We start from the raw sequence: 26,671 nt of genomic DNA, 5'->3' as shown, positions 1-26,671 counted from the left end.
TGTTATGCCTAACAGATAAGTACTTCTGATTTTTAATGGATATATATACTCTTCAAAAAAAGAAACGCAAAAGAGATATTTTTGTTATTTTAAAGATAAATATATGTAATAACGTTACAAGCTCAGAGTATGTGATGTTACATGTGTTAAGGCACTGATTGTCAGACCAAAATGACAATAAAAGTTGTGCACTTTGAAAACGGAGGAAAGCATCGGATTTTTCGCCAAAACGCATGCATGTCCAATAAATTTGTTTGAGAGATCTGCATGTTCTGCAAGTGCAACATGTGCAAACTCCCTATAAAAGTGACGGGTTCTCGGTTTCCATAGCTCAGTGTTAAGCGACCGACACGCAATACAGTTACGCCAAGACTGACTGAGGCACAACGCAACAACGCCATTGGTCGCTTGGAAGCAGGCGAATCTCGATCAGACGTTGCCAGAGCTGTGAATGTCCACCCAAGCACCATCACAAGGCTATGGAATCGTCACCAACAACATGGATCAACTCGTGACCGTCCACGATCTGGCAGACCTCGTGTCACCACGCCCGCACAAGATCGCTACATCCGGTTACGTCACCTTCGGGATAGGACCACCACTGCGACGTCTACTGCCTCAACCATACCAGGGCTGCGTAGGATTTCCGATCAGACCGTACGCAACCGTCGACGAGATTCTTAGGCCCCATGTACAACCCATCATGGTGAACGTCAACGACGTTTTTCAACATGACAACGCTCGTCCTCACACAGCCCGACTCATCACTGTCTTCTTGAGACGCCACAACATCAACGTTCTTCCCTGGCCCTCCAAATCACCAGATTTAAACCCCATCGAACATCTTTGGGACGAGTTGGACCGACGTTTGCGACGGCGACAACCTCAACCGCAGACTCTACCTCAGCTTGCAGCAGCTTTGCAGACTGAGTGGACAGCCATTCCACAGGATGTGATTCGTCATCTCATCGCTTCCATGGGCAGGAGATGCCAAGCAGTTATTGATGCTCACGGGGGGCATACTCGTTATTGACGTTGAGTGACGTTAAACTTCAACAAGTGAGCGTGGACTTCGCCTTTGCAGACTTTGGATGTTCAGCAGTGAATGTGCAAAGTTTCACACATGTCATACAGAACTACCCGGAATAAACTTGTTAACAATATGTCTCAAATTTTGCCTTTTGCGTTTCTTTTCTTGAAGGGTATATTTAAATATAACTAGAAATTCTGTAACTTTCATTATTACTACCTACAAAGCATTACCTCGATGGCTTAAATGACTTATCAACCACTTTCCCAAGCTATTTTTTATTGGTCACGTGCTGAATGGAATTTTATCAATATTAAATGTATAATACAGATTATAATGACCCAGAAGCATTTTAAGAAGTCTAGCTTGCTGGCTTGCCAGTTGTTCTGAATAAACAATAGGTTCATTAAAAAACTAGTGTTCAATATGTGGTAATAAAATAAGTAAATAATATAGGGTTAAATAATTACCATAATTCTGATGTATTGCGACCGAAATAAAACTAATGAAAAATTAAACTTCTTCAATATAACCTAGTTGACACCATAACAGTTGTTAAGAAATCCGCTACTGTAAATAGCTCTCTCAACTAATACGTCTTTCGTGTCTCAGGTGGTCTGAATAGCTGTGATATTGTACGAAGACCTCTTTGTACTGTATATATCAGATGTAGTGTGCTTAGTAGGCCATCATTGTCAGATTTTACAAGGGCCGAATTCTTTTACAGTAGCTTCTGTGATTTGTTGGCGATAAATTAGAACAATAAACGCACAGCACACAATCCACTTGTTTTAATATGTTCAAAACAAGTCAATCGTTTGTACAAAAATTCTTTACACTGTAGGATATCACAGTTATATCGAAAACTAAATAATTTTCTTTTCTTTCCAAAAGTCCACACAAGCTGATTCAATTATTTTATAATCCAATTGACAAGAGCAATTATTTTCCTTAACTCTGTTTTTTACTGTACATTCTGCGATATGTTCACTTACATTACCCACTGGGTTATCACAGCTGCATCCAGAACTTTAAATAACTGTCTTTTTCTCGTCAAAATCCACACGTACAAGTTCAGTTACTTTAGAAAACCCTTTGACAAGACAAACTATTCTTCATTATATCTGTTAAAATGAGAAACTCACTTTAAATCACGGCTAAACTTACAATCACGTAGTCTAACTTCATTTTTTTCTTACTTTCTTTCATTTGATTATCACAATTGTACCTATAACTTTAAATAATGTCTTTCTGTTTTTCGTCACACGTCCACACAGGCTGGTTTAGTTACTTTAGAACTCATATGACAAGATAAGTTATTTTTCTTATCTCTGTTTTTACAGTACAGCTGTGAAACACTAGAAATCACCTGTTGAGGCTAATCACTCACACGTCGGGTAACTTCATGTTTTTTCATGAACCAACTTTGTTACAGTTTGAACTTAATTTCCGCTCAGTTGGTTACATATATACACACATTCACACAAACAAACTAGGAGACACTGTGACGTAACAATACTCACTTAAAGCAATCAGAAAAATACAGAAAATTCGAGTAATGTGACGTCGATTTGCAACAGTTGAATCACAGACACAACGTGCTGCTTTACCGAGTTACGTAATAAAATTTGTCAAAACTATCGCTTGTAAAATAATTACCTTTAATTAATCTTATTGTGAAAACAAAATTAACATTAAATATTAAATCACTAAATGAAATAAATGATAACTTTTATGTTATTATATTAAACAGTCTTGCATATCCAACAATCATACACTTGTTTCATTCACTTTTGTCAAGCTATTACACTATGAAACAAAATGTTTACTTTTCCTTGTTCCTGGGCAGAAGGCCTGGCATGGCCAAGCGCGTAAGGCGTGCGACTCGTAATCCGAGGGTCGCGGGTTCGCGCCCGCGTCGCGCTAAACATGCTCGCCCTCCCAGCCGTGGGGGCGTATAATGTGACGGTCAATCCCACTTTTCGTTGGTAAAAGAGTAGCCCAAGAGTTGGCGGTGGGTGGTGATGACTAGCTGCCTTCCCTCTAGTCTTACACTGCTAAATTAGGGACGGCTAGCACAGATAGCCCTCGAGTAGCTTTGTGCGAAATTCCAAACAAACAAACAAACAAACCTGGGTAGAAAGTGTTATTTCGCAATTGCTTATGCTTAAAGTAAATGGAAAAGACCTATTTTTCTCTTCAAACTTTGCCTTTGTGATCTAGGAGCATATAATGAAAACATGATGGGTTACTATATAAGGGGGCTGATATGTGAAAGTGATTTACATGACAGTCACGAATCTCGAAAAACTACTCACTTCTAAACATTTTTGTATAAATTAGTATAAATACATGTAAATCTTGATTCATATGTTGTTTTATTCAGACCTTATGTAAATGAAAATGTGCAAATTTGTCCATTTTTACATAGAAAATAGGTTAGTTTCTAAATTTCATTATCCAGGTCAAAAATAAAGTTTGAAGGGAATAATGGCCATTTTCTGTACTTTTACAACATAAGCAATTAACAAATAACACATACTATCCAGGAACAAAGCTTATGTTAGATAGTGTTATAATACTTAATTAGTTTTTCCTTGTCCTGAAAACTCGCACACATTGCAATCTAACGGATCTAAATAAAGGTCAGATGCAAATAACAACATATTTAAGGCTTATCAAACCTTTTAAAATGGTCTAACATTTATTTATTGATAGTTTTAAGTAGAGTAAATCTTAGCCGTAACTAAACTCAAGAAAAAACGTGTACAGGTTATAGAATTAATTTATATATTTATCGAATATAAGCCGTTATTGAATACGTTTATCAAGCTTATCGAATATAAGCCGTTTATTAAATATTAAAGCACAAGAAATAGTAGTAAAGGACAATCAGGAGGGCATTAAAGAGAAAACTCCACAGTAAGATATCCTATGGTCACAGCACCAAAACTGTGTCCTTTATATTCAATATATTGTATATTCAAGTTCATCTGATTTTCCTACTGAATAACACAAAACATGAAAAGGTATCTATTACAGAGTAATTCTAAATATTTTTGGATAACTGTTTGTGAGAATGAAATAAATTGACTGGACACAAAAGAACAACAACGAATGAGCAAATCACAACAAACACACTGTATACACTTCCTTGGCTAACAAAGGATAGTTACAGTTGTTTTATTTATGAAGTGTAGTGGTCAAGATCATATACTGAACATTCCTTATTTAACAAATAATGTCAGATTTACTCAGAGTGACTAGTTCCACCCACGTCAATGTTCATTCTCTTTCAACAATAAAGTACGTTGTAACCTCGATATTATCTAGCCTATCATTGGAGGACAGTACTGTATACATTCTCGTACAACATATCTCATTGCAGCCATATTTTCCGTGGGCAGATTAGGTATTACCTAAATAAAATGACAAATAAATCAAAGCAGCTAGAAATAAGTAAATTCAATAAATTCTTGGCCACGTGTTATGTGAAAATTTCAAATACACAAACTAAATAAATAATTTCAAATGACACTATTAAAATAAAGAGGTAAAAACAACATGTTGTCTTATATACAACACGTTTCCTTCTTCGTTTAATTTTAGACTTGTCCTCAAGCCAACTATTAATTCTAACTTTAAAATCAATAAAATCAGTACAAGCATACTGGTCAAGGGAAATGGTAAACACTTACATGTGACATAGTTAACACAATCCTATAACAAAGTTTATTAATGATCACTCCTCCACTGGTCCAGTGATAAGTCTTCGAATTTATAACGCTACAATCAGGGGTTCAATTCTCCTCGCTAGACTCAGCAGATAGTTCAATGTGGCTTTGCTATAAAAAAAAACACACACACAGTAATAATCAGTAAGAAGATGTTAAATTGGTCTACATTTTTATACACTTAAACTATCTTCCATTTTAACAGTTGAAAATTAGAATTTTTTTTTTATGGAAGAAATTATCATACCTTATTTATAACAGCTGACTCTGATTTGGTTATCAAACCAGATAGATTTTCACATACTTCAGGCTGGTCAGTCCTGGACAAAATTTGAAGGTGTTCTTACTCCATTCCATTATAGAAATGACTAAGTATCAGTATTTTTGTGAAAATATCAAGTATGTATTATACACGATTTAACACATCAAGTAACACAAACAAATTATTTGAAAACCAGCCATGATGATGCAATTTTTGAACCACACTTCATCTCAGTATGAAAAAGTAATTTTAACTCTGTAAATACATCCGATTTTCAGAGCTCGCAGATGACTAAATATGGCATTGTTTTTTGCAGTATTAAACCTCATAAGTCTAAAGTCACTATGGTAAAACATGGTTTATTATAATTTAGTATGTGTCCACATGCATGTAGTGGTAACGTAATCTACCGCACAAAAACACTACGTATAATTTCACGATATTTGTAATTATATTATTCGAGAAAAATACAGATTAATGTTATTTTAAATAATTGCACATTAGCTAATATTACTCTTTCTCCTATTTGTGCTTTGTGAATAATATACAGAGAACTTTAGAACATGGTGCGTCTTCTATTTCATTTGCAGTTTTCCAATTGCTTTGGTTGTTTGTTTTGGAATTTCAGGTAAAGCTACTCGAGACCTATCTACGCTAGCCGTCCCAACTTTACTAGTGTAAGACTAGAGGGAAGGCAACTAGTCATCACTACCCACCGCCAACTCTTGGGCTACTCTTTTAGCAACGAATAGTGCAAACGCAAACTAACGTGGCAGGGTTTTAGTTTAGAGAGAGAGAAATCTGAAGAATTCTCTCTCCAACTGGGGTGATCAGGAACGTTGTGGTTCCTCTTTGTTTCCTTTTGTGAAAGATTATCGAAATTAGCAGGTGGTTTTTGTTTTTCTTTTATTTTGATTCTCTTTTGGGTGAAGGAGTGAGGTTGGTCATAATATTGATGAGCGAGAGAAAGGTAGCACCGGAGAAACCAGCCAGACCAGATCCCGAAAAGCAGATGTCATAGTAAATATGAACACGAACGCGAAACGACCCGATTCAGGGCATGGCAATAAAGTTGCCTTGGCTGGGATTTAAAGATCCAATGCCTAAGATTTGGCTGTGGGGAAATGGGAGTGCCCCGAGAAAACCACTTTCACAGGACAGGCGCCAAAAGATTTACCCGTCCTGTGACCGAGACCTGAAAAAGAAACACATAATATATACGTAAGGTTTGTTCTTTATGTACTTTGTTGTGTGATTTGTAATTGCTGAAATATGTTGTATGGTGAAATATATTTGGTTGGTGCACTAGCTAATTTACAGAGTGATGCAGTTAGTTTGTTTCTGAGTTCTGCTTTTAAATAATATTTGTATGACATTTCTATTAGTCTGTTTCTAAGAGTTGGTAAGTTACTGATTTGGTGTTTATAGTTTACGGGAGTGTATGGTGGTAGTCTGTATGCTGCTCTTAGTACTTTGTTTTGCTGCACTTGGATTTTCTGAAGTGTGTTATTTGACATATTGCATGTGACTTGACATCCATCTCTGTTAACGGACGAATGTAAGCCTTATATATTTGAATAATGGTCTTTGGTGAGCAGTTTGAGTGTTTGCTAGTTAGAATCATTAAATATGAAATGCGTTTTCTGATTGATGAGTGTATGTTGTTAACATGTTTTTTCCATGTTAGTCTTGTGTCGAAAGTGATGCCAAGGAATGTGATATGTTTGCTCATTTTAATGGGCGTATTTCCGAGTGAGAATTTTACTTTTTCTAGAGTTTTTCTTTGTATTTTTAGTTTCCTGTAAAAGGTGATTGCTTGTGTTTTGGTTGGATTTAAAACTACTCTGCACTTGTTACTCCAGTTCGAGACATTGTTTGGAGATTCTTGAACGCGAGGCACAGCCATTACTAGGTTTCTAGAGATACTCCAGATAGCAATGTCGTCTGCGAATTATGAGTGTATGTTAAACTGGGGAAAGGTATATCACTAACAAAAATAATGTACAGAAGTAGCGACAGGACAAATCCTTGGGGCACTCCTGCAGTTATACTGAAACACTTGGGCTGTTCTATCAGTTAAGAAGTTTGATATCCATTTAATAATAGTGTGAGTTATTTTCAGATGTGTTAATTTGTACTTGATGGCGTTGTGCTATACGCTATCAAATACTTTTTTAACATCTAAAAATACACCTGTTGTTACCTAATTGTTATTAAAAGCTTTGTAGACTGATTCTGTGATCTATTGTTTGTCTGTTTTTCCTGGAGGCATTTTGAGATTCCGGAAGGATATTATTTATTTCACAGAAGTGAAGAAGACGATTTGAGATAATTTTCTCCATCAGTTTACCAAGGCAACTTAACAAACTGATGGGACGTAAATTATCCGGATTTGTCCTGTTTGTTTGTTTGTTTGGAATCGTTGCGATGATGGCTTTTTCCCATGTGTCGGGGTAGTAACCAGTTGTTAGTGAGATGTTCATGATGTTTGTGAGGTGTTGTAATAGAAGACTGGAACCTTTTTTGAAAATAATGTTTGGTATTTTGTCATGTCCGGGGGGAAGTGTTTTTCAAGTTTTTAATGTTAATTTTGAGTTCTGTGATGGTAATTTTCCTGTTGATTGAACTTGAGTATCTTCCTAATGTCTCGCCAGGGAATTGTGGTATGAATAAAGATTGATTTGTGCTTATGAAGTTGTTGATATGTTATTAGTGTTTTGTGTTAAAGTTGGCTGAATTTAAGTCGCTGAAGGAGGATTCGTAGTAGTCGGCTAATAGGTCCGCTTTCGCCGAGTCCGTCCTTGTGATTATGTTGTTATGTGTGATGTGTTGAAGCAAGTAATTTGTGTTTTTGTTGGAAGAAATACTCTTGAATTTTTTTCAAAATTCTTTTGGATTGTTTTTGTTTTTTTCCAAGTTTTTACAAAAGTTTTGCCAATTAATTTCTTTTGTTATTTTAACTTGTTGTTTAATTTTTGCATTTGTTCTGTTAATCTGTGTTTTGATAGTCGGATCACGTGTTACGAAGTGTGTTCGTCTTAACTGCCTGCGTTTGATTATCAGTGCATGAATTTCCGGTGTTAGAATCCATTGATTATGTGAGTGTTCTTTCTTTGTTTTAGGGATTGTCTTTTTAATGGCTTTGTGTATGACTTCTGTTACTTGATTAACATAGTTGTCTAATTCTGTTTTGTTGTTAGCATGTTCGTTGAGCCGGGTAGATAGGAATCTAGCGAGGCGTTAAACGAGAGCCAATCTGTTTTGGTGTACGTGTACACTGAGGGAGTAACGTACCTAGCAGGAGGGTGGGGCAAACTTTCTTCAGACCGATGTTAGAGACTGGTAGATGGCTACAAGAAGCGTCTCACTGCAGTTATTTCAGCCAAAGGGGGTAACACTAGCTATTAGGGGGTAGGATGTCCTAACTTTTCCTCAGTTAGAATATGCATTTTTGTAGAATTACATTTACAGAAGATCTTGAAAAGTCTTTTCTTCAGTTTTAATTGTTTAGTTATATTCCTATAATATCTCAGTATTGTTGAAATTGAGATTACATATCTATATATCCAAAAATGTTACAAAAATACAAGGCATTCATAGGGTGTTCTAATTTTTTCACATGACTGTACGCTACCTTCTCTATAACTATTGGGGCATTTACTCAAGAACTACTCCATTCTACTCAGTAACATCAACATAGAATAATATGCAAACATGTTGACATGGACCGTATTTTCCTTTAGTGGCGGCATTGAGTGAGTTCCAATCTTTTTCAAACCTGGGATCGAAATTATGATAGCTGTAATGCATTCCCTTCTATTAGCTATAATTAAAGTTCATTTTCCAACTACACACCTGACCTACAAATTGACCCAGGACATTCTGTGTGTTTCAATGTCAGCAGTACAATTTAAAATATTCAAAAATGTAATTTTGACACTTTACTAATTAAGTTAGTATAACAATGCGTTAAAATAATTAAGAAAAAATAAAGGTCCAAGTATTGATTCCCGAGGAACACTTCTAGTTACGAAGACTGAATTTCATTAATAATTTTTAGTTTTTCTCTTATTCAACCATTCTACAGTTCAATCAGTTAGTTTCTCCAACTCCCACCAATGTGTTTCTTGTTTAGCTAACCTTATGTGTGGCGCCTTTTGAATATATAACTGTACCCACGTTATCTAGATAAATATAACATCACTCAAAACATCGTCAGATTAGAAAGACCATATCAAATTCTAGTGATTACATGTTTGTTTTATTTTATATCATATTTCATTAAGTTATTTTGTAATAGTTATTTTATCAGACTCTTAAATTTTTCCCACTACAGAAGTAAAACTAATAGGCCTACAATTTCTATGGCACCTCTTATCGTTCCCTTTAAAAACAATACAGTAACATTAGTAACTCCACTATCTTCAGGCATCTGCTCACTATCCATTAAACTATTAGCAACAACAACAAAAAGGTTTGAATTACTTGATGTGTGACGTCATTTAAAACTGTGGGGTAAAATAATGTCTGATGCTGGTCATTCATTTTTTTTCTGCCAATATTATTTCACTTATTATCGTAATTCGTAACAGATATTTTTATCTTCAAACTGATTCGAAAGTTCGTGGTTTTTTTAAGCGTGCAACATCCAGTAACTAAATTTTCATAAGAAAAAAACTAAGTTTTTTTTTCTTGTTTCGGGTCACAATAATGTATATAAAATACATGTTTACATAATTATGGTTCAGTTTTTAACATGCCATAATGGATATTCGTATACAGTGTTAAAGCCATCTATTTTAAACATCACTGGTCGTAAGTTTTCTATTTATTGTTTAATGTTTGTTTCATTTTCAAAAGGGCCTGGCATGGCCTAGCGCGTAAGGCGTGCGGCTCGTAATCCGAGGGTCGCGGGTTAGCGCCCGCGTCGCGCTAAACATGCTCGCCCTCCCAGCCGTGGGGGTGTATAATGTGACGGTCAATCCCACTATTCGTTGGTAAAAGAGTAGCCCAAGAGTTGGCGGTGGGTGGTGATGACTAGCTGCTTTCCCTCTAGTCTTACACTGCTAAATTAGGGACGGCTAGCACAGATAGCCCTCGAGTAGCTTTGTGCGAAATTCCAAAACAAACAAACAATCCAAAACATTTTCAAAAGCGCTAGTAGATATAATATATTTTTCATTTCAGTGTATATGGTTTATTTATTTGTTAAATAAAGTTACATAATGAGCTGTGTTCCTCTCACTCGAGCGTCAAAACCCGATTTGTAACGATGTTAGAAATCAGACCTGACGCTGAGCAGCCGTAGATATTAAGTGTATATGGTGCTTTGGAAAATTTTTCTGGACTTTGAAAGTTAAATTTAATATTATTGTATTATTACCTCTGGTAAAGGTTTACATACTGCATGGAATTTGTTTCATTTCTGAATTAAGTAATAATATCAATCAGTCCGACGGATCAGAGTTTGTTATCGGCGATGTAAAAAGCAGAGGAAACCAATACGTAGGACGCATATTGAGTTACTTGCAGTTTCACATGATTGCAACAGTACATTTACAGTTCGTACACGATCTGTGTCAAGGAAAGTACTTACATCATTTGGTCTGCACGTGTTTTTGTCATACATGTTATTTAATTTTAAAGGACAACTCAAGGGTGCGTGATGTATGAATTATGATATATATACTGCTTGGGACAGCGATATGTCTCACTCATATATCTCAACCTACACAAACTCTCTCTTACTGACATCAGGGTGAATCACGTAATTTGGTCCTTGTCCTATAGCTTTAGAAGACGTTTTAACACTTAAAGAACAATAATCAATTGGTAAGTGAAACCTAAAATGTGTTTATGCAAGTAAATTAAACATAGTAGAATAATCAAAATTTTGGTATTAAACACAACAGGACTGTGAAAAACGATTACTAGCCATGTAATATTTTGTATTATGCTTCACTTGTAGAACTCTTTGTTTGGACAATTACACTAAATCAATCTGCACGTCTGTTGTATACGGAGTAAAATTTAACTTATTTTTATCCGAGTGCTGCGAGTTCGAACTACCATCGCACCAAACATGCTCGTTCTTTCAGCCGTGGGAGCGTTATAATGTGACGGTCAGTTTCCATTATTCATTGGTAAAAGAGTAGCCCAACAGTTGGCGGTGGGTGGTGATGACTAGCTGCATTCTCTCTAGTCTTACACTGCTAAATTAGGGACGGCTAGCGAACCCGCGACCCTCAGATTACGAGTCGCACGCCTGACACGTTTGGCCATGCCGGGCCCTAAAGAGAACTGAATATTGTGAATACTGTAAGTTAATTTGACTTAATAATAAAATTTAAAAATGATGCAAACTTTGGCCTTTGTTGTACTTTTAACCTTTAACAGAGCAACAGGTAGTGACGTATGTTGTGTTTTTTTATTTTAAACTAGCAAAACATATTACTCGTTTTTGTTTTTATTGTTTAAAATAAAAGACGTGAGATTTATTGTTTTTTCTCTTTGCTTGGCTTTGACCTTAGAGTAGCAGTAGATGCTGACTTTATTGTGTCTTTAACTTTTAATATATTTTTTTTTATTTTGCGCAAAGTTACACGAGGGCTATCTGCGCTAGCCGTCCCTAATTTAGCAGTGTGAGACTAGAGAGAAGGAAGCTAGTAATCACCAACCACCGACAACTCTTGGGCTACTCTTTTACCAACGGATAGTGGGATTGACTGTTACGTTATAATGCCTCCACGGCTGAAAGAGCAAGCATGTTTGGTGTAACGGGGATTTGAACCCGCGACTCACAGATTAGGAGACGAGTGCCTTAACCACCTGGCCATGCCAGGCCTCTTTGACGTTTAAAGTAACAACAAAGGCTGACTTTGTCATTCAACGTAATAAAATATATCACTTGTTTTGTCTTTAACCTTTAAGACAACAACAGATATTGACTTTGCTCCGTATTCGGCCTTTAAAACAAAATTCCTTTATTATAACTCGTCGTTAAACCAACATGCTGAATTTTGTTCTTTGGTCTTTAACATAACAAAATGCGTGACCTTTGTTGTAGCATTGATTTTTTAAAATAAAAATAAGACCACCCTATGCCTTTGAACAACAACAGGTGGTGATCTTTGTCGGTCTTTGACCTTTTAAAACAAAATATCAACAAAAGCTGATCTTTGCAGTGTCCGTGACTTTAAAGTTACAAAAGATACAAGTTTTATTGTATTTGACTTTAAGAGCGACAAGGGACATATTTTTTGTGTGTTTGATCGTTCAAATGAAATATTTGACCTCTGTTCTGGCTGACCTTCAAAATAATGGAAGGCGTTAACTTTAGAACTTGAAAATAACATGTTGGTCTTTACTGTGACTTTGACCTGTAATGTATATTTATACATAACAACAGAAGGGATTATTCTCCTTATTTCTGGGTTTCAACTAAGAAGTTCGAATCTTACAATATTTATGTCTCTGCAGAGAAACATACCTGTTGTTTCTTCTATCAAACACATTTCAACCGACCACCATTCTTTCGTTTCTCGACGGATTGAATTGAAACTAGATAGGATAATACGCCCAGACACCTTTATCTTTTTAATTTAGGCCTTTTTAAGGGTTTTAGTGGGTCTAAGGTAATAACAACCTCAAAATGTATTTTTTGGGCTCTTGTGCGGTCATGTTTACAGCAATCAAGATGCAAACTGAAACAAATATAAATTTTCGTGAGTCTAACACACTGAAGTAAAGTTGGATTAAGCTCTTTTTAGGCCTTTAATAAGGGGTAAGATCTCACAAAAAAAGCATGATTTGGAGAAATTTGCTAAATTAATCGACCGTATTTTGATCAATTTACATTTGATTTGGTGCAAATATATTTGTCTATATATAGGTCCCATACACTGACGAACAAAAATGTTTTTTTAGTTATTATAGAGGGAACAATATTTTATAAAAAAAACCAACAAAACAACAGCATAATTTGGTCGGGTTTTTTTTCACTTTTTTCCGCCATATTTCAGTGACCTTACATGGGATTCAGTGCAAAGACTTTTTTTACGGGCCCCATACATATACAAGCTCGTAGTCAGGGGGGTTTGAGGATACGAACGATCCACTCCACGGAGTTCCCCTCGCCTATTAAAATAACATTTTTTTTCCTTTGATGATGACCTCTTATTACACGATTGCTTTTGTAACACTATCTATAAATGTGTAAATAGCATTTTCATATTTATAAGAGGAAATATACTAGAAACTTTTATTTACAGTGAGAATAAAGGAGCCATTGCATATTTTGTAAAGTTTTTCTGACACTGGACACTAGACTTACGTATGAAACGAGTTCTACTTTGGCCCCCAAAAACCTCAACTTCCATATCTGGGTATAGATTTGACGTACATATAAAAATGTGGGATATGCCCATTTTTGGTCACTTTAAGGGATTAAAATGTTAAATAAATCCATAATTTTAGGAGTTCTGGTCGGGAGGGGGATAAGATGTCGCAAAAAACATAATTTTAGAGTTCTTTGACAATTACTCCAGCGTACTTCGGCCAATTTACATGAGATTTAGTACAAAGTTATTTTTTGCAGGTCCAACACAGACGTAGAAACAATTTTGGAATCTTTAGCTTTTGCTCAATTTTAAAAGAGGAGAACAAAGTTTGGGGTTTTCGTGAACTTTTTACGTGTGTATCAGCCAACTTACATAGGATTTGGTAACAATATATCTTATTACAGATACAAAACAATGATAGAGGCAGTTTTAGATTTTTCTGGTATTAAAGTTGGTCATGTTGAATTAGTTTTACGATGCTTTGGTGAAAGGTAAAAAACATAAATTATTAAATGTAACACAATAATTAAAGTAAATCAACTGTCTTTTACAGGAGAAACACCACGCCTCGAAATGCTAGCGTATACAAGCTTTCCTATCGAAGTCAAGAGGTGAAAGAGTACAGATTCCGGAAATTCAATCCTCTATGTAGAGAAACCATACAAACTGAGATTTAAATACGTTTAAAAGATGTTTAGAAGTTGATATGGTGATAAAACTGGGGCAATCTGTTTTAAATGTCACTTGGTACCAACAATTTGCGGAGTAACTTTCACGTTTCTTAAAGAGAAGTTACTGAACTCACAGAAATGTGTCTTCGTTTTCAAGGCCGTTAAGAAGTGGCGCCACCGTTTTAGTGCAGAGAGCACCTATGTCAAGGCGATTCCGTTTCTCCCTGCCTTGCCTCACGTAACGTGATCAGAGTTACCAGTTTCTTAGATACGAACAAACATGAGAGAAATTCATGTTCCGTGGTATTACCGTTTTACTTTATTGTCAAGTTTTGGTTTAACATCGTGTGCTTTGCCTGAAATCCTCTTTACCATATTGATCGTTCTTCAAGACGGACAGTTGGTTGTGGAAAAATTTCTCCGTTTATGGGACATCCAGTGTTTATTTTCGCTCGTCGCTGGAGCAATCGGGATCGCCATCTTCTGGGGTACTGATCCTTCCAGACGAACAAGGCGGGATAACTACGTCGTAGTAACTTTGTGCCTGGTATTTAGCATCATCTCGGCCATGATTACCGCCACACTTATTCTCGTTCACATGATAATGATGCATCATCTGCCCGATGGGGGCGCTAAGTTATTGAAAACAGGTAACGATAAATGAGCAAGCGGATGCTTATAAAAACAGAGACGTAAATAAAGAAAACATAAATTAAGATATTTGGTATAACGTTTAAGCTAATAAAGGTTAAGATATAGACATATATACAAAGTATTACAACAGGTGTTGTTATAAGTCGGTTAGATCTAAACTTTCAGTATTAGTGAATATGGAATGCATTTTTATAGAGCATGATGTTTAAGATAAGGTACGTATTTTTATTATTTTTGTAAACTACTAAAATTAATAACTGTCATTAAATAAATTAATGTAAAGGTCATAGTTACTTGTTAATCAAACGAAATAAAATCAGGAAGTCTTAAAGTCGAGATATAACTAGGAAAAACAGGTGTTAAATTACTGTGAAAAAATAACGTGTTGTTAAGTTGCTGAAGTAAGTTTTTACAAGTATTCATAAACTAGTGTTGTCAAAAATAATAGGTGCTGTCAAACCACTGAAGTAGGTATTAACAGACGTCTTAAACTAGTGGAGTCAGAAATAATAGGTGTTGCTAATCGTTGAAGCTGGTATTAAAATTATTCTTAAACTTGTGAAGTAAGAAATAACAAACGTTTCTGAGTTAGTGGAATCAGAAAAAGTAATAGTTCAGAAGAGAAGCCATATTACTATAGAGATTTATTGGGCCAATGTTAAGCGTATTGTTAACGTATGTAAAATCAAGATCATGGTTAATGTTAAAACTTAAAATCAGATTCTTTTAGTTTTCAGTAAGTATCTATTATGGTTAGTAGGGGGAACTTGTAGAATTTCATATCTTAGATAGGTAAAGGGGTATATTGTAAAAATATGTGCATTTACTCTTTATTTTTCAATGTTGAAAACCGTAACTTAAAGTATGATTAACAGCATTAATATAACATGAAAAATATTATGAAAAACAAATTACCTTTTACTGTAACTATTAGCATTTATTTTTTTTTCAAATTTATAGAAGCACTTTTCCAAATACTGCTGTATCCACTGGATTCGACGTGAAACTATTTAAAATAATTTGCCACCAAAACTTTGAAGCATGATACTTAAAGTTTTATTTTAATACACATTTGTATTCTTCCTAGAAAAGGTTAACGCTCTCATCCTGACCAGGCAGCTGCAATGGTCGAAATTTTAAAATGTATATGTATTGTTATGTATAATAATTTATCTGAGAGGAGTTTCCGATTTATTATGAAACTTATTACAATTTTAAATAACCGGAATTGTTTTATTTTAATTTAATAGTTAATAAAATGTTAATATGTATCAAATTTATTATCTTTATCAACACACAAAAATATTTTAGTATACAAACAAAAAATAATACAATTTATAATAACAGTTATTACTGATAGATATTTTCAAATAATGGCTTATACAAAAGAGTTTTACAAACTCACAAACAGTACTAAGTCTTATATTCGGTCTCGAATTGAATATTTTATGGATGATCCAGCTCCACGACGAACAAATTAGTTGTGAGTTGATATTGTCACACCTTGCCTAAGCTAAAGATGTCTTTTTTTAGATAGTCTCACACCTGTTACAAGCTCACTTCTTACCGAGGATGATATTTAATGTCCTCGTAGAAATAATAACGTCCGAAGTAATTCACTGAAGTTAAACGGTTTGTAATGTTCGAAACCTTTGAACGTTCCTAGTTCAGTTCTGTAGTTTTCCGTTTAATAGGCGTTAATCACAATTATAGCTAGGCCTATAGCATACTGACTGCAGCCGATTAATAATAATCTTCTCTTACTATCTCTCGACTAGTTGTTTTTATACGAATTACGCGAGTTTCTCGAAGTTTTAACAATGTTCGAACACACGAACATTATTCGTTTTCGTAAAAGAAATACTGTTGATTCTTACTTCAAATAATCCTTTATAAATTTAAAGAACAGGCAGGATTTGCGCAGTACATAGTCAACAGTATACATCACACGCAAAAAGGAAAACTATACTGAAACAAGCGTAAGTATTAAAATAAACGTATAACGGTAAATCCGTCACATTATTTTTATTATAAGAGCCCGGCTTGGCCAGGTTGGTTAAGGAGCTGGACTCGTAATCCGAGGGTCGCAGGTTCGAATCCCCGTCACACCAAATATGCTCGCCCTTTGAGTTGTGGGGGTGTCATAAAGTGATTGGTCATAAAGTCATTGGTAAAAGCTTAGCCCAAGAGTTAGCAGTGGGTAGTGATGAGTAGCTTCCTTCTCTCTAGTCTTAAACTGCTAAACTAAAGTCGGCTAGCGCAGATAGTCCTCGAGCAGCTTTGCACGAAATTCAAACCAAACCACAACATATAATGCGTTGTGAATTTTACCAATGTACAACTATTCAGCAACGTTGTAGAAACGTTGTTTGTTAGCTGGGTTGCTCAGTACGAAGTGATTATAAGTACAATATTTCGAATTTTTGGAAACAGTTTTTCCTAATATTATATCTTTATTATTGAATCCAGGAGTGCGTTATTTCTTTCAAAGTATAACAGAAATGGCCGAAAGATGTTCCGACTGAGTTCAGTCAGAGACTAAAATTTTCTTCAGAAAGTGAGAAACTGTTTGTCCAATATAAGAACACCAGCTGGTCTAAAATAATAATTTGTTAGTTCATTAGCGATTCCGTATTAGTTAGTTCAACACCATAAGTTTTGAATTTTGTTTAATGAAAAACTAGAGTACTAAAGGTACAAGATAAGTTAACAAATAAATAACTAGCATTATTTGTTTGTTAAATTTGGCCTAACATTTTGTTGCTGTTAGTTACGTTAAAAAACGTAAAATTTCAAGAAATTTCATTTGAAGAAATTAAAACATTTCTCATTCAGTAAGTAGATCTGACTTTTCAGTATTTTTTACCAAATAATTTATAAAGCAGTTACAACATTTATATTATATAAATTCCACACAACAACGCATATGTTGAATGACAAAGATATTTTCCTTTAAAGATAAAATAAATTTGTATCGTAAGGGAAAATATTATGTTCCTTTATGTCATAAAAATGTAATTTTTTTATTGCAATTGTAATAGCTTAAATACTAAAATATCTTAATGTTGTTTTCCTCCACTCATTTAACTCTTTTATCATTAGACGAAAACTTAGAACATCACGAAGACTTTCCAGGTTTAGTGGTCTTGATACTAACTGACCTTGTTGCATTTATTTGTGCTGTGGGAAATTGTGTAGGAACAACGGCGTACCTTCGAGAGACCAGGGCAATGAGGAAAGATTCTGTTCGTACTGTTATTTATCAGGTAATGTTTTTACTTATTTTTGATTTAATGCAATTGCTACAGTTTTACATCACATTAAAACTTGTACTTATTTCTTAGGCTTCACATCGGAGTATTTTCCAAGATGCTCTACAGTAAACAATGCTATACTTTTCTTGAAGAAATTTGGTTGTTAAGATTGTGATGATACGATAAACCTAAAATTTTGTTCTTGCACGTGAATATACCATATCGTTGAAACATAATTATGCGTGTGCAGTTTATCAAAGCAACCAGTTTTCTCAAATTACTAATTTTGTAATTTTAAATTATAACATATCTGTTTCTCATTTTTATCATATTGTTTTTATTGAAAAATATATCTATATTCCTTTTCAGATATTAATCTGTTTACATTTGCTTTCTAGTTACAAATGAATTTCTCAAATGGCTCAACTCGTTGTGAATCTTTGGATAAAACAGAAGAGGTCAAAGAGAAAATAGAAAAAGATGGTGAAACACCAGAGGGCGTAATATCTCCCGTTCCCACAGCTAAAGCAGAAAGCATGAAGATTGTGAGATTGTCACCAAGTTTGGGGACTGTATACTCTTTGCCACCTGGAAGTTTAATTCTCGTTGAAAAGGACGTTGACTAAACTTTTTGTTTTCATTACGATTGCTATGTGTTTGTATACAAGTTTGGATTATGCGAAGATTTAAGGACGTTTTTTACGAAGGTTTTACAGAAAAATAATCAGTTTTTGAAATCACTAGTTTATCGTTTTATCATTAGCTACGATTTACACATAAATATTGGTAAACAAAACTTGTTTGGAAAGGCTCATTTTAGTAACCACTTGATAGGGTATGCTTTTTAAGGTCAGAAGTATGAAACATGCTTCCTAGTTTTGAATAAGCTTAAGAGAGAATATATTACATAAATTGGTAAATTTATTATAAATTTTTTATATAATGTTTGAAATGGGAGAGAAAGAGGTTTGTGAAGTTTTCGAAGTTGAGCACTATATTTCTTGTTTATTTATTATTATAAAACTAACTAAAATGCCAAGATTATAAACTTGTCAGGTTAGATTAGGTAAGATAGTGAACAATAATAATTATTCACGAGGTGTACGCGTGAACTTTGCGTGATTCGATGCGATAACGTGAGCTGCACGTTCGCCTTGTGATTTACAACTTGTATAGCTGAATTATTAACTATACAAGGTTCAAAGGACAATAAAGCAATAGAATTATTTATAGATAGATGTATACTGTTACGAGTTATAGTATGGAATCTCTAATGGTTACCAACCGTCCGAGCCTGCAAGGAGAGAGTTCATTCGTTCTATTCGTATACTATTTTGTCTCATTCGTGCATCGTCTATTGAACCTTATCCTTCTATAAACTTACAGTCTACTATTGGGGGTATATATATTAAATGATAACGGGATGATGAAGGGCTTTCCTGAAAAGAAGTGGGGTAGTAACCCGCTTCACTTCAAGCACTGCTTTTATATAATCACAACGCAGGAATATTTTCACCTCCGTCTGTTTCGTCTTTTTACTGTTATTTTAAGCTCACTCAGCACGTACACGTAGTCAGAACTACTTTTTACTATTGAACATCTTGCCTTCAATTTTACGTTTCGATGACGTTTCATGCGTGTTCCTTCTTTTGGTCGCGTTCTTTATTGATGACTCTCGTGTGTACCATTTTCCTATTGGTCGGAAATTCCTATTAGGAATAATTATTGTTGTTTTCAACATAATTGTTAAAATCACTGTCAAAAATGGAATTTTCAATGACTCAGCGGTAATCTTATGTGCTTATAACATTAGAAACCAAAGTTCGATAGCCACGGTGGGTGCAGTTCAAATATATAGTCAATTGAGTCGCTTTGCACTTAAATAAAACAACTGGTACAACTTTACAATGTTCACATCGTGCTATTTTTTGTGTTTTTATTCCACTTCTTATTTTTTCTCAAATTTTAATTCTAGTTACCTCGCTCACACTTTTTGTGAAAATATCTATAGTTATATATCTTTTTAATTTGGCCTAAAATGTCAGTTAAATTTCAATAATCATCAAGCTTACTTAGCCTTATACTAAGGAATACATTAACGTACTGTTTTCACGATACCGTAACAGTTTTAAAATTATCGTTTAGTTCTCCAATAGTATTTTCAATTTGCAAAGTATGCTGTAGATCAGTTGACTTGCTTAACGTGAAATAAAACAAGAGGGACATAGCTGTCTGTATTGAGGGTACAATTAATGTAAAAAAATAATAGAAGAAAGACCAGAGTACACTCTATCAACTTCACTCGAAGTTGTATAGTGAGATAATTCTCCAGTACAAAAGACAAAGTGGAATGCCATTGATTCCTGACTTATCTGACGTGTGGGTAAAACTATTATAACTAAGAATCAATAAATCAGGTTCATCGATGATTTAAGTGACACCAGCCAAAGGTAGTGTATTTGCTGCTGAAACTACCCATAAAATCGGTGTATTATTCTTGTGTTTAACAGCGATATATATATATACATACACACACACATCTATTGAATGGGGGTGGTAAGCAATCAAGAGTTTCTTTGTTTTGTTTATAGATATCAACAAAGACTTGTTCATTGTAATATTGTTAAGTTTGACTTCTGTGATTGTTAAGATGTGTTTATTGTACAGAAGTAACTCCTGATACTTTGATCTATTTTACTTTCATGTTAATATGACAACAGTTCACGCTATGTTTTGGAAATATGAAGTTTTACCAGAACAGACAACATATACACATTTTTAACAGCACACTTTTCTATATAATTAATCAATTCCCATTTATTAGTATTCAGGATACACTGAATATTTGAAAAATGATACTAATAGGTTTACAGGTTAATTACAAGTCATAGCTTTACAGGAGTCCCGTCTCTCGCCTTTCTTAACTGGGTATAGGAGACGCAATGCTCTGTTTAATGGGACCAAACCTAAAATTAGATTAATGCATTTCACTAACTTTGGGAGACAACATCCTATTATGGAAGCCAAGCCTCTTGGTCCTTCTTTTTTTAGCGTCGCCCCCATTCTGAAACTTTCACAAATTATTTTGTTGATAACCTGTATATAATGCTTAGTTTTATTCTTGTTATTAAATTGTAGTCTCATTTTAAAGAAACTTATAAATGCGTCTTTCCTTTTTTGCTAGTTTGAAGTCTCAGCGTGTGATGGCGTGATATGACTAGTGTATTATAGCTTATAAATGGTTGAAAGCAGTACGAGATTTTCCATGTTAATGTGTTTGATTCGGTTAGGAACAAGCAAAGTAGGCTAATCAAAGTGAAACCAATTTTATAGTTATTTTTACTCTTGCAAGAAAGTATTTAAATTCGCTCTAGCCTCAGTAACTCGCCATGTTGATTTTAATCTCGGTTACAACCAGTGACTCTAAAAATTCTTAATTCGGTAAGTGTGATTCACCACATTTTACACAAATCGCTGATTAGCCTACTCGAAGCTGTTAGTATTGAGATACGATATTATTCATTTTCAGTGAAATGTTAAACAATTTAAGCTGGTGAATAAAATCCTTTTTAATATGTCGTTGTTAGTCTTATTATCTAACCAAACATTTACTACAGTAATAAAAGTTTTGATTCTTTCAGATATAATTGTTGAAAATTTAGTAAAAGATGTGTTGAAATAAAATAATCATTTTTCTATTTCTTTCTTTCCTGTATATTCAAAAATATATAAGTATACATTTGTTTTCAATTTTCTTCTGTGCTTTTACCTCAGGGTGTTGTATATGCAAATAGATAAAATGATTTTGACGTACGATTATCAGTTTTAAAAAGTAACTAAACGTATGTTTTAAAATGCGTCGGGTCAACGAAACGTGCACAACTATAGGCTAAAATTATTATCAAGACAGTTTCTACAAATTAAAAATCAAATTACACACACACACATATACCGTGTTTCTCCGATAATAAGACCTACCCATAAAATAAGACCTAGTGTGATTTTTGGGGATAATTTTAATATAAGCCCTACCCTTAAAATAAGCCCTAGTTAAGAGTGGCAGGAAGAGGAAAGAAATAAAAAAAAATTAATTTATTAATTAGTTTAATAGTTAATTAGTTTGTTTAACTATTAATCAGTTAGTTTAATAGTTTAATAATAGTTTATTTTAAATGGTTAGTTTAATAGTTTTACTTTGTAACTTCATTTTTTTAATATATCAAAATAAGACATCCCCAGAAAATAAGCCCTAGTGTCATATTTTGGAGTGAAAATTAATATAAGCCCTGTCTTATTTTCGGAGAAACACGGTATATATATGTTTTTGTTATCTTGCCTATTAGCAATACTGAAATTTAGTTCAATATTGTGCAATCCTAGTTGGCAATGCAACAGGGTAGTGTAATGACGTAATGTTTAGGACCTCCCACTCGTATGACGAAAACAACTGAATATTTGTTATCGAGCTGTAAAACTTGCATATTTTTTTAGTGTCTTATGTTACCTGTGAGCAATGTTATTTCAATCATCTTTGATTTCATTAATTATTGAAAGGCGTGATAGCTGTTTATCAATATTATAATTTCGTCCATAATTATAGACAACAATAACAATGCATATAATAATTGAATGTTTTATTTTTTATTCGATTTTTCTTTACCAATCGTTAAACAAATTTTATTGTGCTTAAAAATGACATATTTTGTAGTTTCCCGATACTTTACAAATTGTTTCTTACATATTTTTTATGTATTTTTTGGTGCCGTAATGTGGATGTTATACAATATACAGAAGTTTTATATGTAGTTCTCTCGTATTAAGCCAGGTGGCTAGGGCACTCGACTCGAAAGTCGAGGGTCGCGGGCTCGAATCCCTGTCACACCAAACATGATCGCCCTTTCAGCCATGCGGGCGTTAAAATGTAACGTAACAGTCAACCCCACTATTCGTTGGTAAAATGGTAATTCAAGAGTTGGCGGTAGGTTGTGATGATTACCTGCCTTTCTTCTGGTCTTACACTTCTAAATTAGGGAAGGCGAGCGCATATACCCTTCAGACTAACCTTATAATTTCCCAAACATGTACTATTTCATAATCACTGTTTCAGATGTATGTAGGTGGGAATCTTTAAAATTTGTAAATTACAATCAGGGTGTTTTAGATATTAAAGCAAGGAAGAATAAGTAATATATCAACCATGCTAAATTTGCTACATGGAATGCCGACGATGCATTTCGCCCAATACTAGTGCTCTTCAGGATATGACAGACATTGTTTTTTTTTTTGTTTTTTGAATTTCGCACAAAGCTACTCGAGGGCTATCTGTGCTAGCCGTCCCTAATTTAGCAGTGTAAGAATAGAGGGAAGGCAGCTAGTCATCACCAATCACCGCCAACTCTTGGGCTACTCTTTTACCAACGAATAGTGGGGTTGACCGTAACATTGTGACGTCCCCATGGCTGAAAAGGCGAGCATGTTTGGTGCGACAGGGATTCGAGTCCGCAACCCTCGGATTACGAGTCGAATGCCTTAACCACCTGGCCATGCTGGGCCCATGACAGACATAACAGGGTTTTATGTGCTGTATATGTGTGTATATGTATACATCAGTTTTTACACACGACGACTGTTATGTCTGGAAGCTGATAAAGCAAGTGAAGCTCGTAGAGGTCACTGACCTTTTTGCATTTATCCAATGACGACCGAATCCGACTTCTAACCCCACCTGTTTTTATTTTTGTAACGTAAGCCTTTCACTACAAACAGGTTCACCAAGTTTTTGTCTTAAGTTATTAACTGAAACATGTTCCATAATCAGTGATGTCGAGAAACCCACTTGTTGAGAAATTTATATGCAAAAACGGCTCGTTTGGGTTGAGAAAATATTTTACATAGAAGGTCGAAACGTTGTTCGCTCTTCTATGTAAAATATTTTCTCAACCGAAACGAGCCGTTTTTGCATAAAATGAAACAAGTTCCGTAGATAAGCTATTCTTATGTCCAGCCACCTTCCGAATGAATATTAACAATAACATATTTTCAAGTTTTTAAAAGCATTCACATGCGCATTTATAATAACAATCTGGTTATTTAAGAAACTACACTGTTAAAAAAATGTCAAAAATTCGTCTTGAAAAAGAAAATATGAAACAGGTCATGTCATCAGTTGAGATATTTGAAATTAGATCGTGAATTTTATAAACAAAACTAATTCTGTGCTATTGATAACTGCTTATCTAATCAGAAATTTGTTAATGACAGTGAAGGCCATCATTATGATGTACCATAAAAAGTTGTATCTATACATTAAAAAAGCAAAAACACTGACAATTTTAATTTTACGTTCTTATGAGGGCCTTCTACCAAAATAGTTATTTACAAAATGTTGGTACCGTTGTCGTGGGATTCCATTCCAATAAAGGACTCAGCAAGAGGTTTGACTGATGGACACCTTTCTCCTCCAAAGGTCGTCATTTGGAAACCAAGTAAAAACGGTAAATAATATAACTATTGTAAATGTTTACACATGAGTGTTTTTTCTATAGATAAAGTGGCATATTTATAACGAGATATAATTCAGATTGCAAATATAAATATTTACGCATCTACTTTTACAGCGTCAGTGATTTTTCTTTAAAAAATTCAGAGGATGCTAAGATTATTTCGATCTATTTCTTACAATTGGTCTTCATCTTTTATTTGTATGTTATATAACATAACGTATGATGTTTTTAGTGTTGAGCATTTTACATATGGAAGGGAGAAAATCGGTTACTCTTACTTAGGCCTAAATGACAATATTTATCTTTTGCTTCCTTTGCTCATAAATGTTAATTGTTTAACAAGGCAAAAGTCATCATAGTAACCGTTCATTACTAAATATATGGGCCTGGCATGGCCAAGCGCGTAAGGCGTGCGACTCGTGATCCGAGGGTCGCGGGTTCGAGCCCGCGTCACGCTAAAACATGCTCGCCCTCCCAGCCGTGGGGGTGTATAATATGACGGTCAATCCCACAATTCGTTGGTAAAAGAGTAGCCCAAGAGTTGGCGGTGGGTGGTGATGACTAGCTGCCCTCCCTCTAGTCTTACACTGCTAAATTGGGGACGGCTAGCACAGACAGCCCTCGAGTAGCTTTGTGCGAAATTCCAAAAAAACAAACTAAATATATATACTGTACAAATGGCATATTACTATCACTGTTTTAAAACTAGTAATTGAATTTACGTTTTAAACATTTTTCAGTCAACAAAACGTTCAAAAGGGTAAATATTATTATCAACACAGATATTTTAATATCTAAAAATTAAGTCATTGTTTTAATCTCTATAAAATTATTTTAAGAACCACATATCAATTTCAGAATACAATGTTTTCTGAAATTTACAATGTATTCTATAATGTTTGTTTCCATTGTATTTGACAGTTATAGACTATTTAGAAAAAAAAATAAAGATTTATCACAAGAGAAATGAAAGTCGCATAAAATGCTAAATCAGCTACACCCGAAAACACGGGCCTGGCATGGCCAGGCGGTTAAGGTACTCGACTCGTAATCCAAAGGTGCGGGTTCGAATCCCCATCACACCCAACATGCTCGCCCTTTTAGCCGTGGGGACGTTATAATGTGACGGTCAATCCAACTATTCGTTGGTAAAAAAGTAGCCTAAGAGTTGGCGGTGGGCGGTGATGACTAGCTGCCTTCCCTCTAGTCTTACTGCTAAATTAAGGATGGCTAGCGCATATAGCCCTCGTGAAGCTTTGCGCGAAATTCAAAACAAACGAAACCAGAAAACACTAACGTCTTATAACTTATTTGTAGAACAGAGTATCATCCAATTTTACAACCAATAAAAATACAAACACACTAATAAAGTGTTTTTATTAATGCGTGTATATTTTCATTAAAAAAGGAAAATTTAATTATTTATTTAAATTAATTTAAAAAAGAGAAGTTAGTTGTTTATTTTATAAAATTTCGGTCGGGCCTTTATAAAACTAAATAGTTTTTAAAGTAGAGCTTCGCACTAGAAGTTACAATATGGTTCTTATATGATGAGTTATTCTCCTTAACCGCGAACAAAGGACAAATATTCCCTCACAGATAGCCTAGCTGCTTTGTGCCATAAAACACTAAATCGAATATTCCCGAATACCGATTTCAGACTAAATATCAGTCTCTCACATACAAATAGGTTTAATGTTATTGTTTTTCTTTATTCTAATTATTCAAGGGTTACTGTTTTAATCTTATATTAACGGATTAATTTAATTGATACTGAACTATAAAATTCAAGAGTAAATTCAAGCTGAGTGAAATAAAGCCGAAAATAAAACCTGTATTATCATAAATCTATTCAAATAACTCAGTTTACAACTTTATATTTTGTGCTTTGATATAAAGAAGCAAAACTATACCTGAATTTCGTGTTGAAATATGTGATAGAAATGGTATAACAGAACAGAATTTTACATCATGAATAAATATTAACATCAGTTCGATATATATTTAACGAGTTGATATTTCTTAGCTTTGGATGAATTTAGAGCAGGTCTCGACAATTTCCGGGCCCCAAGTCACCATATCGACTAAAAAATTCATCGTTAAGCTCTAGTATTTCCTTCCATCTTATTCGTGCGCAAGACTGTGTTAAATAAAACTCGAACCTAGAAGAATTTTCGTTCTATGGATTATAAATCGAACTTTGTTTCTAAGATTTTAATAGTGG

General features: G+C 34.4%; 1 protein-coding gene and 1 long non-coding RNA gene across 3 annotated transcripts; one reads left to right on the top strand and one right to left on the bottom strand.

Moving 5' to 3' along the window:
- Positions 1 to 1,889: 1,889 nt before the first annotated feature.
- On the bottom strand, positions 1,890 to 26,671 carry LOC143226470 (uncharacterized). 2 transcript variants are annotated; one of them, XR_013014641.1, is made up of 3 exons: positions 26,361 to 26,671; positions 4,729 to 4,875; positions 1,890 to 2,154 (listed from the first exon to the last, which is right to left on the bottom strand). It is a non-coding gene; the product is annotated as an uncharacterized LOC143226470 (long non-coding RNA). The 2 variants fall into 2 exon arrangements; XR_013014640.1 differs by lacking the exon at positions 1,890 to 2,154 and adding an exon at positions 4,239 to 4,449.
- On the top strand, positions 10,581 to 21,519 carry LOC143226468 (uncharacterized). The gene is made up of 4 exons (XM_076457485.1): positions 10,581 to 10,858; positions 13,919 to 14,686; positions 17,793 to 17,956; positions 18,343 to 21,519. Exons 2-4 carry the CDS (start codon positions 14,317 to 14,319, stop codon positions 18,568 to 18,570), a joined length of 762 nt encoding a protein of 253 aa, XP_076313600.1. The 5' UTR covers positions 10,581 to 10,858; positions 13,919 to 14,316; the 3' UTR covers positions 18,571 to 21,519.

The sequence above is a fragment of the Tachypleus tridentatus genome, chromosome 9, assembly GCF_004210375.1.
Source record: "Tachypleus tridentatus isolate NWPU-2018 chromosome 9, ASM421037v1, whole genome shotgun sequence".
Classification (NCBI taxonomy): domain Eukaryota; kingdom Metazoa; phylum Arthropoda; class Merostomata; order Xiphosura; family Limulidae; genus Tachypleus; species Tachypleus tridentatus.
This window is presented reverse-complemented; position numbering and strand designations above follow the sequence as displayed.

What these genes read in the sequence shown, in the direction of transcription:
- LOC143226468 (XM_076457485.1), top strand. Translation starts at nt 14,317, where the DNA reads ATGAGAGAAATTCATGTTCCGTGGTATTACCGTTTTACTTTATTGTCA. An exon ending in CGCTAAGTTATTGAAAACAG is followed by an intron (nt 14,687 to 17,792) that starts GTAACGATAAAT and finishes TTTTATCATTAG; the next exon opens with ACGAAAACTTAGAACATCAC. An exon ending in TTCGTACTGTTATTTATCAG is followed by an intron (nt 17,957 to 18,342) that starts GTAATGTTTTTA and finishes TTTGCTTTCTAG; the next exon opens with TTACAAATGAATTTCTCAAA.